Here is a 14,087-nt window from a genome sequence, read left to right on the forward strand (position 1 = left end):
CAGAGATAGCCTAATTCAACCCTCTCATTCAACAAATGGAGAATCTGAGGTCCAAAGGGAAGAAGTGATTTGCTTAAAGATCGTATCAACAGCAAATACAGCTGAAATTGGGACCCAGATCCAGTGTCTTCAAATCCAGGACTCTGTCCATGGTACCACACTGACCCTAAAATGGAAGTACTGAGTTGTGTGAAGCACAGACTCTGACAAGATATTGACTTAAAAAAAAATTATGGCACCAGAAGATAAAACCCAAAGAACCACTGCCCAACAATTAAGTGATAAATCTTAATAGAACACATATCCCTCTAACATTTTAACGAGGAAGATGAAAATCTTGCTGCCATCTGCCCTAGTATCTGGCACATAGTAGGTGCCTAATAAGTGTTTGTTGATTAATTGCTCAAGATCACAGAGATTTTAAGTGGCAGAACAGAATTTGAATATAGGACCTCTGATTTCCAAATCCAGCAATCTTTCCATTATACTATGCTGTTTCCTAATTCTATGATTGTGTGGCCCTTTCCTCAATAGGTAAGTTTTTACTTCCTAATGGATCACCCCTTTCCTGCTCAGACTCAGAAAGGGCCTCAGATTACTGTCAAAGATAGCTTTTTGAATCTGATTTAGACCTTAGGACAATATTCATTCTCTCTTCTGGACTCATAATGATGATGCGCCTAGAAAAAGGTACTGTACTACCTTTACCCATACCAAGGGTTGGGAGTGTAACTTTGAACCTTGGCATTCAACACATCAGAGCTATCAATCAGCTATGTCTCTCACCTTGGTTAATTATAGGGATCATTTTATTATTTGGATAACAGTGAGATAATGTAATTTGGAAGTTTACCTCATAAAATAGAAACATTAACTTGTTTTAGATAAAAAAATTAATGAGCTCAGTGAGGGCAGAGACTATGTCTTATCTGAACATTGTTTTTTCCTCACAACTAAGAACAGGGATGTTTAATAAGTATTTGTTGAATTGAATTAAATTGAGAAATTCATGAGAAATATAGGCTTGTAAAAGCTGGCTTTTTGGTTCTTAAACTAAATATCACTGGGAAACAGCAGGACACCTGGAGAGAGAAACAAGAGGCAGCATGTACCAGGCAAGTCAAGTCTCTGCCACAACCTTGACCACCATCTCCCTTAATGGAGATGGAGACAACCTAGTATCCAAAGCCCAAGAGCCTTGGGAATAGCAATAGTTCCAACCCCATACCCTCAGCTATCATCCTGGAAAGCAACCCCTACAGAGAAGCAGCCACTTCTCTTACAGGTGCTACAAAGTGCCAAAGGCCCAGAATAGCAAATTATTGCCACCAAAGTCCTTGGTATAGTTAAATGGTTCAACATCAGAAACTGATGTAATTTTATCAGTTGGAAATGACATTATGGAAGAGGCATTACCATCTACCTTTCCTTCTAACTTGCAGCTGAAACCTTTCCTATGTATCATCTTCCCCATAAGAATGTGAGCTCCTAAAGAGCAGGAGCTGTCTTACTTTTCTGTTTGTATCACCAATGCTTATCACGGTGATTTGTACATAGTCAAAACTTAATAAATGCTTTATTCATTCATTCATCTTGTTTTGGAAAGACGTCAGGTGTTGAAATTTCAATCAGATTTCTTATAAAGATCATATTTGTAAAAGAATGGCATAGATTTTGGATTACTCTGCATTTGGAATGAGTGAGCCCCACTATATCTCTTGATAAATATTTATGGTGGGCTACGTTTGGCAGATAATTTTCAGTTTTTCGTTACAAAAAAAGGTAATAGACAGCTAGGTGGTACAATGGGTAGAGCACAGAGCCTAGTCAGGAAGACCTGAGATCAAATCCAGTCTTAGATACTTACTGTGTGACTGAGCAAGTCAGTTAAACCCTGTTTGCCCTAGTCTTCTCAACTGTATGATGGGTGTTATAACAACACCTACCTACCAGGGTTGTTGGGCGGATCAAATGAGATATTTCTAAAGTGCTTAGCATAGTACCTGGCACATAGTTGGTGCTATATAAATGATTTTTCTCTTCCCCCTTTCCTTCCCTTTCAAAGACTATGGAGTAGTGTCAAGAATGTTAGATTGTACATCAAAGGGCCAAGGTTCAAAATCTAGTTCTGCTGTTTACTACCTTACAGGGTGACCCAGAAGTCTTTATGCCCTTTTAAGCTATTAATACTTAAATCACCACTAAGACTTTTAGGACATACCATATATGGCCTTAGGAATGTCTCTTAATTGCTTTGGAATTTACTTTCATCATCCATAAAATGAAGGGTTTGGACTAGATAACTTTTAAGGTCACTAGCAGCTCTAAGTCTATGGATCTTCATAGCTGAAATTTAGGGAAGTTAATCTCTGTCCTATAGGATTGTCTTTAATTTGCTTCTGTCTCCCTAAGCAAGTACACATATTCCCATAGACAGAAATCCTTAAAGTGTTACTATCAAAGACAGTGGCTGCTTGGTGAATTTGACCAGCATCTGTATATGCAATTCCTTCAAAACCCCTACGTCCCCATGAATGGCATTAAGCCTTTAGACATATGAAGTCTTTACTTTAGACATATAAATCACCACTGCAAAACATATACCATCTAGAGACATCATTGACTAAAAGAAAGACTTCATGTTCACCAAAATACTTACAGCAGCACTTTTGTGATAGCAAATAACTGGAAACAAAGTGGATGTCCATCAGTTGGGGAATGGCTAAACAAACTTGTGTTAATGGAATATTACCATGCTTTAAGAATTGATGAATATAATATACACAGAGCAGCTTGGAAAGACTCACATGAATAGGTGCAAAGTTATAAGCAGAGGCAGGGAAACATACATAGTGACCGAAATATCAAAAACAAACCATGTTTCAAAAGTATAAAAAAGTAATCTTGGCTCCAAAGAAGAGATTGAAAGGATACCTCCCCCTTGCTCCTTGGCAGAGATGGAGGTTCATGGGCCTGAAATATTACATGTAACAGCACATTTTTTTCCCCATATGTTGACTGGCTTAGTTCAATTTTAAAAAATTCTGTTGCAAGGAATAGCTCTCCAAGAAGGCAGAGAGAAAGGTGAAGGGTAAAGGGAAATATTTAAATAGTGTAAAAACAAATTATACCAATATAAATATCATAGGAAAAAATAAATGTGGAAACCTGGAAGGGATCATAGGACAAAAGATTCGGAGCTAGACTGGTTCTTGGAGGTCGTCTGGTCCAGCCCTTTATTTTACAGATGAGGAAACTGAAGCCAAGAGAGGGTTTCTAACCTGCCCAAAGCCACACTGGTAGAAAGCTGGAGATCTGGGACTCAAAGTCAGGTCAGCTGACTCCACAGTCAGTGCTCTTTTCATTGCACCACAGCTGCCTCCAAGGGACCGTCAACAATTTCATGGCCATGTGAACAAACGTATAAATAAAATATACTTTGAAGCTTTCGCTGAGTAATATCTTTGTGCTTTGATTTTGCTGATGAAAGTTATGTTAAGGGTTTACTTTGGTATAAAATGAAATTAAGTAATTTCGCCTTTGTCATTTATGCTCCATAAAATGATGATCCTGACAAATAAAAGTCGTTAAGAGACGAAAAAGAAAATGAAACATCTATACATACTGAGAGTTTCCACCAATAGTACATTCATTCGGTACCTTGGGCCTCTGATCTGGTCTTTTCCCAAAAAATGAATTCAGTTTGTCCCAAAATGTAAACATAGAATCCAGTTGGGTTGTAAACATGCCAACCACTTCTTATAAATGACTAAGCTGGGAGTGCAGTGAACTTGAGGGCTCAGAGGAAACATGTCTCTGGAATTCCTCACAGATGGGCCACAGTCTATCTTGACATTACAGAATAAGATTAAAGAGAAGAAACTCCCGAATTCTCCTCTCCTGCTCGTTATTCAGCATAATTAAGTGTGTGCCTTTTGAAGGGTAGGGAATAAACAAATAAGTTATGGCATTTACTTCACAGTCTCTGGCCAAACTTTGGGTTAATGAAAACAATCCTTTCACCTAAGCCAGGGAGTGGGTTTTTTGATTTTTAAAATCAGCTTGTGACTCCCACGCGAGAAAGAGGCTTCTTTGAGAAAGCTAAGGACCAGGAATAAAAAATTAATTTTCCTTTTATTCTGGCTGGTGGTCACTTTCCCCTCATGACCATGTTCCCTTCAGAATTCAAAGTCCGGTGGTTAGGTGGTACAGTGGGCAGAGCTCAGGCCTTGAAGTTGGGAGGACTTGAGTTCAAATCCAGCCTCAGACCCTTGACACTTACTAGCTGTGTGATCCTGGACAAGTCACTTAACCTCAATTGCCTAAAAAACAAAACAAAACAAAAACAAACAAACAAACAGAATTCAAAGTCCAATAGAAAGGAATATTTATCCTAAAGAAGACGTAAAGGTGGGAGTCAGGACAGGAATGATAAGAAAGAAGTTATACAAAGTTGTCCAGAGTGAGTAATGTGTACAAGCAATGACTGGATGGACACCTGTGCAGTGGATGTGATTCATTCTTTACAAAGAGGATTGGATTCTAAGTCAGTGCCCTCTCAGGTCCCTTTCAGCTTGATAAGTCTATGAGTTTGTGAGAGCTTTCTATATCTGTGATTCTGAGCTTCAACTGACCAAGACCATGGGTACTTGTGCTGTATGTAGCTAACTCAAAAACAAGGCAAAAGTCCGTAGCTGCAGAGGGAAAGCTGACTTTCACCTTCACCTCCTTCAGACTATTGAGAGAAGAGAACCCAATAATGCACTTGGCTGATCACATCACTCCCTTGTTCAAAAACCATTGGTGAGTCATTATCATATCTAGAATAACATACAAACTTCTTAGCTTGGTGTTTTAGGTTCTCTGCAATTTGGCTGTAATCCACTTTTCCAACCATGTTTCACATTATTCCTTTTCTGACACTCTGCATTCTAGTCAAACTGATTGAACTGACTATTCTCTGAACTCTGACATTCCATCTCCCTTTCTGCATTTGGGCAATTTGTCTCTCATTCCTGGAATGCACTCCCCTCTTCATTTCTGCTTGATGAAATCCATCTTTTCCTTTAAGATCAAGCTCAGGTGCCACCTTCTCTGGGAAGCCTTCCCCATAGCCCCAGGTGAAAAGATTCTCTCTTTAAATTTTTCCAGATAATTTTTTCTGACTTTGTCTCCATCACTGTGTCTCTGGTATTCTTCCAGTCTTCATACATGTTATATCCCACCCTGCCACCACTACCATTAAATGGTAAATTCCTTGAAGGTCAAGGACTGTGCTGTTTTTCATCTTTGCATCTTAGGCACTTAGCATAGTGATTTGTATGTAATAGGTAATTAATAAGCGTTTATTAAACTGAATTATTGAGAGAGGAATTCTTAAATAAATAGCTATATCTACCTTCCAAGATGATTTGTTGGTCTTACCGTTTCTAATGGTAAAGCTATGTAACAAGGCCAAACCATCAAACCAATGATTATATGTAGTCTCCCCAATGGTGTGCATGCCAGGGCCATTCCGTAGGAGAGTCCCATGAAGCCAAGTTGGCAGCTCACCTAGAGTTAGAAGAAAAAATTTACATTCATTTTTGAGATTAGAACTGAGCCACTGAAGGAAGTGTAACATGAACAGAAGTCATACAGCCCCAAATGTGTAAAATCCAGAACACCAGAAATGAGTGTTTCATAGGTGGAGACTGGTTTTCACTAGGTACTGTTAGCGTATCAAAATTAAGTCTGTTCTGCACCCCAACAATTTTTATGCCTGTAGTGAGAAGCATAAAATAAAATAAAAAGGACTAGATTATCAATTACCACACTCTATTCTTATTGTTGAAAGATAATTGATTAGTTAGGGAACATAGGATTATAGAGTTAGAGCTAGGAAGAAACTTAAAGGTTATCTAGTTCAGCCCCCTCCACTTTACAGATGAGGAAACTGAAGCCTAGAGATGTTAGATGATTGGTAATCAGGTGGCAGAGTGAAAAGAATGATAGACTTGAAGTCAGGAAAACCTGAGTTCAAATCCTGCCTCTGGCACTTACTAGAATCTCCTTGGACATCTTTAAAAATAAAATCTGTCAGTATTACCTATGTGATCCTATACAAGTCATTTAACATCTCTCAGCCTCAGTTTCATCATGTGTAAAGTAAGAATAATAATAGCACCTACCTCACAGGGTTGTTGTGAGGATGGAATAAATAATATTTGTAAAGCATGCTCAGGCAAAACTAGGGAGTTTTGTAGCTGAACCAGATTAAAATATAATTAGGAAATGTTTAATAAAATAAATAAAAATACAACATAGATAATGTTAATTTATATTTTTCTAAGTTAATATGTGACCCTTCCCCCCTTCCCATTTGAGTTCAACTCTACTGAATGGAAAGTATATTGCTTAAGGAATGGAAAGCATTTTGCAAACCCTAGCATATTATCATGATTGTTATTATTATTGCCCAAGATCACATAGGTAGCCTTGACAGGTCTTATTTTGAAAGAAGATTCTCCAATCTCTAAACACTAGTTACAAGCCAGTCCTTCTTTCATTATGTTCCTTACTGGTAGTAATGACAACCAAGCCAACTACTACCATGCCAACATGCAGAGGGCCAAAACCTCCCTCTGTCTCACTCATGTTCTGGAGCCAAAGATAATACATGAGCTATTCTCATCATTGGATATAATTATGCTGCTGCCTCCCAGGTTTGACTGACACTGACTTACTTAGGTACCTGTCTGGTAATTTAGAATTAGCTACTTTCCCCAACAGCCTAAGGGATATACAATAAAAGTGGCAGCAACCAGAGAGATCATAACGAAAGGCCTGAACTGAACCCAATTCATCAATCAGTTAAATGCCTACTATGCCCAGTGCTGTGCTAAAGGATGGAGGGAATAAAGCATGAAGTCTAGTAAGGGGTGTTCACCTTCAAGAAGAATGAGTAGATGTGTATGACTGTATGAACTGTATACAAATATGTGAAAGTACATATATGGATAAATAAAGGTGTTTATATTTGCGAGTATATGTATAGGTTTGTATGCATTTAGGGGTTTGTGAGCATGTTCCTAGCCCATTCTCCCTCAGACTTTCTTATCCTCAGTTTGCCCAAAGGTTTCATCCATCCGAGACAGCCCAAGTTTTCCACCAGATCTACCACTTCTTACCTTTAATTTTGGCTCTCAAAGGCTCTGGCTGTTCCTTCTTGTTCTTGCCAAAGATCATATCCATGGCAGGGCAGAGAATGTATTGCTGCTGTCCTGATGAGTAACAACAATGACAATGTAATTAGAGGAAGGAGAAATGTACTGGAAAGATAGCTTTTTCAGCCTCTCGCCCTCCCTTTTTCTCCCTTTTTCCTTCCCTGTGAGAGCTCTTCCAAGCTCTGTCTTCCTGCCCCCCTTGCTTCTCTCTTTTTATCTGGCCCTTCTCCTTCACAAGTGCCTTTATCTCTCTTTCTGCACACACACACTCTTTATTTATAAAAGGTCTTGACCAAAGGTCAATTGCGTGTCACTCTGTGCTACCAGATCTTTACTGCTCTATGCCCTGCATTTTGTCATCAAACTAGTTTCTTTCAGGAATGAAACTCAGTGGTATAGGAGAGTGCAGAGAGAAACCAAGCTATTGGGGTTTAATCGTGCTGGTAGGAGATTTCAACACCAAGTTGTCCTTGCTTACACACACAAAGTACAAGGGCTAAGACTTTTGGGATGGTGATCCTGAAGGGGATGGAATTTAGGAAGCCCTGGAGGAGACTTGGTGTAGCACATCATTCGAGTCATTAATCCCATGTCATTCCTTCTGGCAGCAGGATATCACAGCATTAGCTGGGAAATAAAAAAAAAAATAGAGCCAGGGTTCTTAATTTGGGGTACACAGACTTGGGGTCTATGAATATATTTTAGGTCTATGAACTTGGATAGGAAAAAAAACCTTTTTTTTGTTAGCCTCTAACTGAAATTTAGTATTTCCTTCAATTATTTAAAAACATTCTAAGAAGGGGTCCATAGGCTTCACTTAACTGCCAAAGGAGAACCCCTGCTATAGAAAGTCCCTGTCTCAGAAAAAAAAAAAAGCAACTCAGGGCCATTGAATACAAAGCACAGTCGCTTTTTCTTTTAGAGAGAAACCTAAAACTTTTTACTTGTTCACTTTTAGAATTAAAACAGAAAATAACCTGTTCTATTAGGACGGTAAAAAATGGAAACTTTTCAGTTCTTACGGCCAATTAGCAAAGAAAGGCAGAAGGTAGAAGGAGAGAGGAGGGAAAATCAAGAGAAAGATGACTGAACCTGGGAAAAACAGGAAGGGAAAGAAAGAACGAAAACCATAGACAGTAGAAAGAGAGTCACATGTAGAAGTACTTAAGAGAAGATGTGGAGTACCCAGATCAGGTGGTCCCTCTGTAGGTGAAAGTGGTTTTGGTCAAGGACAGAACCATAACGTGCAAGGATTTCACCCTTATAGAAGATAATCTGGGCTAAAAATCAGGGTATTTTGATCACAATAGGATTCTGTCCCAATTCTATCCCAAATGAAACCTGGAATTCCAAATCTGTGAATTTGTGGCAATCAGGTACCTGATGGAGAACAACTTAATAAATCATTTGAGGGGGGTATGAGGACATGGAGAAGGAACAAATGGCTTTTGAAGTGGTGGGTATTTGGATTATGGTTTTAAAATATATTTCTTTGTGCCTAGCAGGACTGATAAGATAAAACACCACTGGTTCAAAAAAATTGTTTTGAAAAAGATGTGGGAAAGATTGACAAAAATAATGATGGAACTAACTAATGTGGTTATTAAGGACATTTTCAATGTTAAAATTGTAAAGCTTTTAGGTTTTTTTGATGTTTAAAGTTAATCACATAAATTATTGTTAAAAATAAAGGAAGAGAGCATTGGGTAGTCAGCTTATCAGGTTTGGCCTCATAGGGTACTTGTTTCTTGGTGAGGTCACCACTGGTCTATCAAAGATCTTTTTGTCTCTGTATTCTGAAACTTAATTTTGTCAGTTTACTCAGGAGTGATTGAGCTCTGAGGAACGTAGTGATTCATGAGGAACAAATACCAATTCCAATGCATTAGTTTACAAAGGCAAATCAATGTATTGGGAGAGCCCTGGATTTGGATTCCAAGGACCTAGGTTGGAATCCTGTCTCTGCCACTTTATATGCCTTCCCAGGTTCGAACTTCAGTTTCTAGAAATAGAAAAAGGATGTGGTAAATTTAGGTAATCTCTAAGGGCCCTCCCAACTCAAAATCCTATGAGGTCCTTATGACAACCCCTTGAGTCTGAGCCTAGATGTCATTGCAATACCAGATATACAGTAGAAAGATCTCTAGAGTTTTCATACTCTGGAGTTGAAGTCTTGGGTTCAAACTCTGCTTCTAATTCTGCCTGTATGACTTTGAGTAAGTCATTTAGCCGCTTTAACCTCAGTTTACTCATCCATAAGTCAACAAACATTTATTAAGCTCTTACTTTGCTCCAGGCATGGCACTAAGAGCTGGGGATGCAAAGGAAGGCAAAAGACAGTCTCTGCCCTCAGGGAGTTCATAGTCTAATGGGGAAGAAAAGATGTGAACAACCATGTACAAACAAGATAGATACAGGATAAATTGGAGATAACCAACAGAGGGAAGAAATTAGCCTTAAAGGGGATTAGGAAAGGCTTCTTAGAGGTGAGATTTTTTATGGGATTTGAAGAAAGCCAGGAGAAGGAGATGAATAAAGAGAGTATCCCAGGCATGGTGGACAATAATGGTAGCTAGCTTTTATTTAGCACTTCTTTACATTTGTTGTCTTCATAAAAATCTCGGGAGATAGGGGTTATTATTATCCCTTTTTTACTAATGAGGACACTGAGGCTGAGAGAGTCACACAGCTAGCAAGTATCTTGGGCAGGATTCAAACTGAGGTCTTCCTGACTCTATGTCCAACACTCTATCCATGGCGCCATCCATGTGCATAGTGAGGAGGATGGATTTGGTGTTTGAGGTCTCTCCCCACTTTAGATTTATGATTCTATGATATTCCTATTATACTATATTCCAATGACCAGATGCTCATAACCACTTTCCAAGTTTTCCTCTTCTTGGTATCAAGGTAATTTGGGAAATCATATTAGTCATCAGAAAGTTGCTTGGTGAGTCAATACAAGGTCATCAGATGGTTTCATGCAAGCTATGGTAGAGCCTGGAGTGGAATACCTGTTCCAACATAATCAGTGCCATAACAAGGGCGAGGCAAATGAAGTGCTTGCCTTGGGCACCCAAAGCAGAGAAAATTATATGAAATATGAATGTACCCAAAGATGCTCAATGAAAAATCCATAAAAATACATATCCACTACCCAAAGTACTTTGTGCTATTATACATAGAGGTGTAATTTTGTATTCTTGCTTAAAGAACAAAATTAGATACTTATGAATCTGACCTAAGGCCACACGTTCTAATGACAAGATCCTGCTATCTGCCAGATATGCCATCTCTCTTGCTTGCTCAATGCTGGGAGAATACAAGACATTCTTATTGTTGAGCTTTCCTTTTTCACTATTGTGGGATAGTGGAAAGAGTACTAATTTTGGAGTCAGGGGACCTAGGTTCAAATCCTGCCTCTGATGCATACTTGAACTCCTTGGGTTTTAGTTTCCTCATTTGTAAAAGGAGAGGGTTGAACTAGATAACCTTGGAGCCTGCCCAAGATACATTTGAGCTGCCAGCTCTACATCTATGCTTCTAGGATTCCCACTGGTCACCAAAGCTTTCTGCCATTAAAGCACTTTGACACAAAGCTGGGAGGATAGGATGAGAGAGCAGAGATCCTGAAAGATCTTGACAAATTAGAGCATTGGAATTAACTAATAAGATAAAATGCAATAGAGATGATTTTTAAATATTATATTTGCATAAAAAACCCAACTTCACAAGTACAAGAATGGGTAGCCTATGATTAGGCCGGAGATTGTCTGACGCAGTAGTGAACCACAGCTCAATATAAGGCAGCGGTGTGATGTGGCAGTCAAAAAAAGTGAATTTAATACTTGGCTATATTAAAAGAGGCAGGGAATCTAGCAATAGGGAGGTGATAGTTCCACTATTTCCTACTTTCATTAGACCTCATCTGGAATACTGAGTTGAGCTCTAGGTGCCAGTTTATGAAGGACATTGATAAGCTAGAAAGTATCCAAAGGAAGGTAGCCAGGGCCTTGATTCCATGTCATTTGAGGATCATTTGAAAAAACTAAGCATGTTTAGTCTGAACAAGAGAAGACTAGAAGATCCATAGAGCTGTCTTCATCATTTGAAGGGCTGTCACTTGTTCTTTCTGGTCCTATAGGGCAGAGCCAGGAGAAATGGATGTAAGTTGCAAAGAGGCCAATTTAGACTTGGTGTGAAGAAAAACAACCCAACAATTGTTCTTAATTCATGTCTGTTTCTGTGTGGTTTTCTTCTCAAAGATAACAGAGTGGTTTACCATTTCCTTCTCCACTGTGTCCTCATTTTACAGATAAGGAACTGAGGCAAACAGGGTTAAGTAGCTTGGCCAGGGTCACACAGCTAGTAAGTGTCTGAAGCCAGATTTAAACTCAGATCTTCCTGACTCTAGACCTAGTGCCCAACCCACTGCACCACCTAGCTGCCCTAACAATTAGAGCTGTCCAGAAGTGGAATGGGTTGCCTTAAGAGACAATGGCCTTGGGGCACTAGGTGGCACAATGAATAGAGCACCTGCCCTGGATTGAGGAGGACCTGAGTTCAAATCTGGTCTCAGACACCTGACACTTACTAGCTGTGTGACTCTGGGCAAGTCACTTAACCCTGACTGCCTCACTAAAAAAAAAAGAGAGAGAGAGACAGAGAGAGACAGAGAGACAGAGAATGGCTTCTCTTTCCTTGGAAGTCTTCAGAGTTTCAGCCACCACTTGTCAGATATGTTAGTTAGAATTGCGGTATTTCTTCCATGTATGAATTAGACTAGATAGCCACCAAGGGCACTTCAAACTCTCAGATTCTGTGATTCTCATTCTATGATTCACTTTCTTATGGCAGATAGCTTTTAAAGGAATGTCCTCATTTTAGGAAGGTTCTTTAAGTCTCTGAAAGCACTCTGGTCTTAACAACCCAGTTACAAACCACACTTGGCAGGGAAGAAGCATATGCATATCTACATTTCAGAGGGTAACATTTGTGCCACACTGTTCACATGTGTTTCTACTTCCTCTACGCCAAACAGTGAACTGCTTTCTCCTTTGAATGAGAAGGAAAAGTCTGAAGACACAAGTTTTGGTCTGAAGTCAAGTTTGCTGGCCTATCGTTTGCAGGGTCTACTCTCTTCATAAAATCAGTATAGCATTTGCCCTTCTCTATTCTCACAGCAAGCCTCCCATTTTCTTTGGTCTTTCAGTACCCTGCAATGATAATAATAATAGGTAGCATGTGTGTGGAGATTTAAGTTTTTCAAAGCACTTTACAAATGATATCTCAGCTGATCTTCACAACAAGAGGGAGGTACTATTAATATCCCCATTTTACAGAAAGGCTGAGAACTATTAAGGGAATTGCCCAGGGTCACACAGCATAGGAGTATGTGAAGCAGGATTTGAACTTTCTGATTCCAAGTCATGTGCTCATAGCCTTGCAGACTGCTGGACTTGGACTTCCTGACTCCAACACTTAGCTGCCTCCTGGCCTGCTGCCTTGAAATCAAAGGCAATTAGGTACTTTCTGCTATCTTCCTACTTATTTTGTACATCAGATGCTTATTAGACATTTTTGTAGTCTTTTCTAATCCAAAGATCATTTCTCCTCAGCAGAGAAAATAGAAACATGATAACTCCAGAAGATTGTAGAACAATAAATTGAACAGTGACTCTTTCTCTCTGTCATCTGTTATGCTCTCCACTAACATGGGTTCTAGTTCTATTATACTTAGCTGTGTAGAGACTGTGCTGTGTAGAGACTGTATTCTCCCAATAGAATGCCTTCTTTGAGGGCAAGGGCTATTCATTTTTGGTTTCATGTACTCAGTGTCTAGCACAATGCCTTGCCCAGAGTAGGTATATAGAGAATGCCAAATAACCAGATTCTGTTGCTGAAAAAGATGCCTAATAAAGGCAGAATATAAGACAAAAATTGGCACATGCCAACTTCACCTAGCCCTTTGGTTCTTATCTCTAGGTTTATGTTTAATGCCAATATGAAGAAACATGGGAGCTGTGGGAAGTCTTGTTGCCTCAATCCCAAAACAGGTCCTGTGGGGTTCTGTTGGGGGAGAGTCCTCAAAGGTGTTTTGGTGATTCTGATTGACAACTGGGGCTTAAGAGGAGTTTAAAGGAATTTTATAACTTCAAGTCAAATAGTTGGCTTGGTGCTGGACTTTTGATCCAGCGTCATTGGAGAGACAGAGACAAAACAACAGTCTTCCCCTGGGTCTTCTGCTGGTTGCCCAGCTGAGTGGAATGGCTCAGAGACCTCAGCTATGCACTAAAAGACCTTTAGCTGTCCCTCACAGAGGCTTCTTCCTGAGCAGGTAGCAGCTGAACAGAGGAAGCCAGGACACAGGAAGGCCTATTGACTAAACTGAACAGCACTCATCTTTGGGCATGCTCAGTGGGCCTACCATGAAGCATTTTTACCGAGCACGTGTGTGTGTGTGAGTGTGTGTGTGTGTGTGTGTGTGTGTGTGTGTGTGTGTCTGTCTGTCTGTGTGTGTGTGGTAGGGGAGGGGTACTCTCCTTGATTGGCTGTGCCTTTAAAATTAGTGCGCCTGCGCTGTTCACCTTCTTTTCCAAGGTCTTTGGGCTGTTCTCTTAGCTGTTGTGTTCACCTTCAGGCAGAAACTGAGGACAAATAACACAAAGCAGAAACAAATATCCGCAGGCTCGTTTCCCATAATGGGGGGAGGGGGGCATGGGTAAAAGGGAGATCTTCCAAGGCAGTTCACTGGTTCCAGGCACAGCATTAAATATGGCAGAAAGAGAGCCCGCAACAGAGACTCACCAGATTTTAAAGACCAAGGCAGCCAATCAGAGGAGTCTACCTTACCCACGTGGTTGGGAGGCATGTCATGCACTC

General features: G+C 39.8%; 1 protein-coding gene across 5 annotated transcripts in view; it reads right to left on the reverse strand.

The window, feature by feature from the left end:
• BCO1 (beta-carotene oxygenase 1) overlaps positions 1 to 7,593 on the reverse strand; it is a 48,054-nt gene extending 40,461 nt beyond the window's left edge. For 4 of the 5 annotated variants that reach the window (XR_003568135.1, XR_003568136.1, XM_027850584.1 and 1 more), the window contains exons 1-2: positions 7,170 to 7,593; positions 5,425 to 5,553 (exon numbers count right to left, since the gene is read on the reverse strand). Coding sequence is in view for 3 of the 5 variants with exons in the window: in XM_027850584.1 (XP_027706385.1) it covers positions 5,425 to 5,553; positions 7,170 to 7,233 (193 nt within the window). In the remaining 2 variants the exon portion in view is untranslated. Of the gene's footprint in view, positions 1 to 5,398; positions 5,554 to 7,169 lie in introns of those variants that run through there. The other variant, XM_027850585.1, reaches the window with a different exon arrangement.
• Between the last annotated feature and the right edge of the window lie 6,494 nt (positions 7,594 to 14,087).

The sequence above is a fragment of the Vombatus ursinus genome, unplaced genomic scaffold, assembly GCF_900497805.2.
Source record: "Vombatus ursinus unplaced genomic scaffold, bare-nosed wombat genome assembly UNPS02009062.1, whole genome shotgun sequence".
In the NCBI taxonomy this organism is placed as follows: Eukaryota; Metazoa; Chordata; class Mammalia; order Diprotodontia; family Vombatidae; genus Vombatus; species Vombatus ursinus.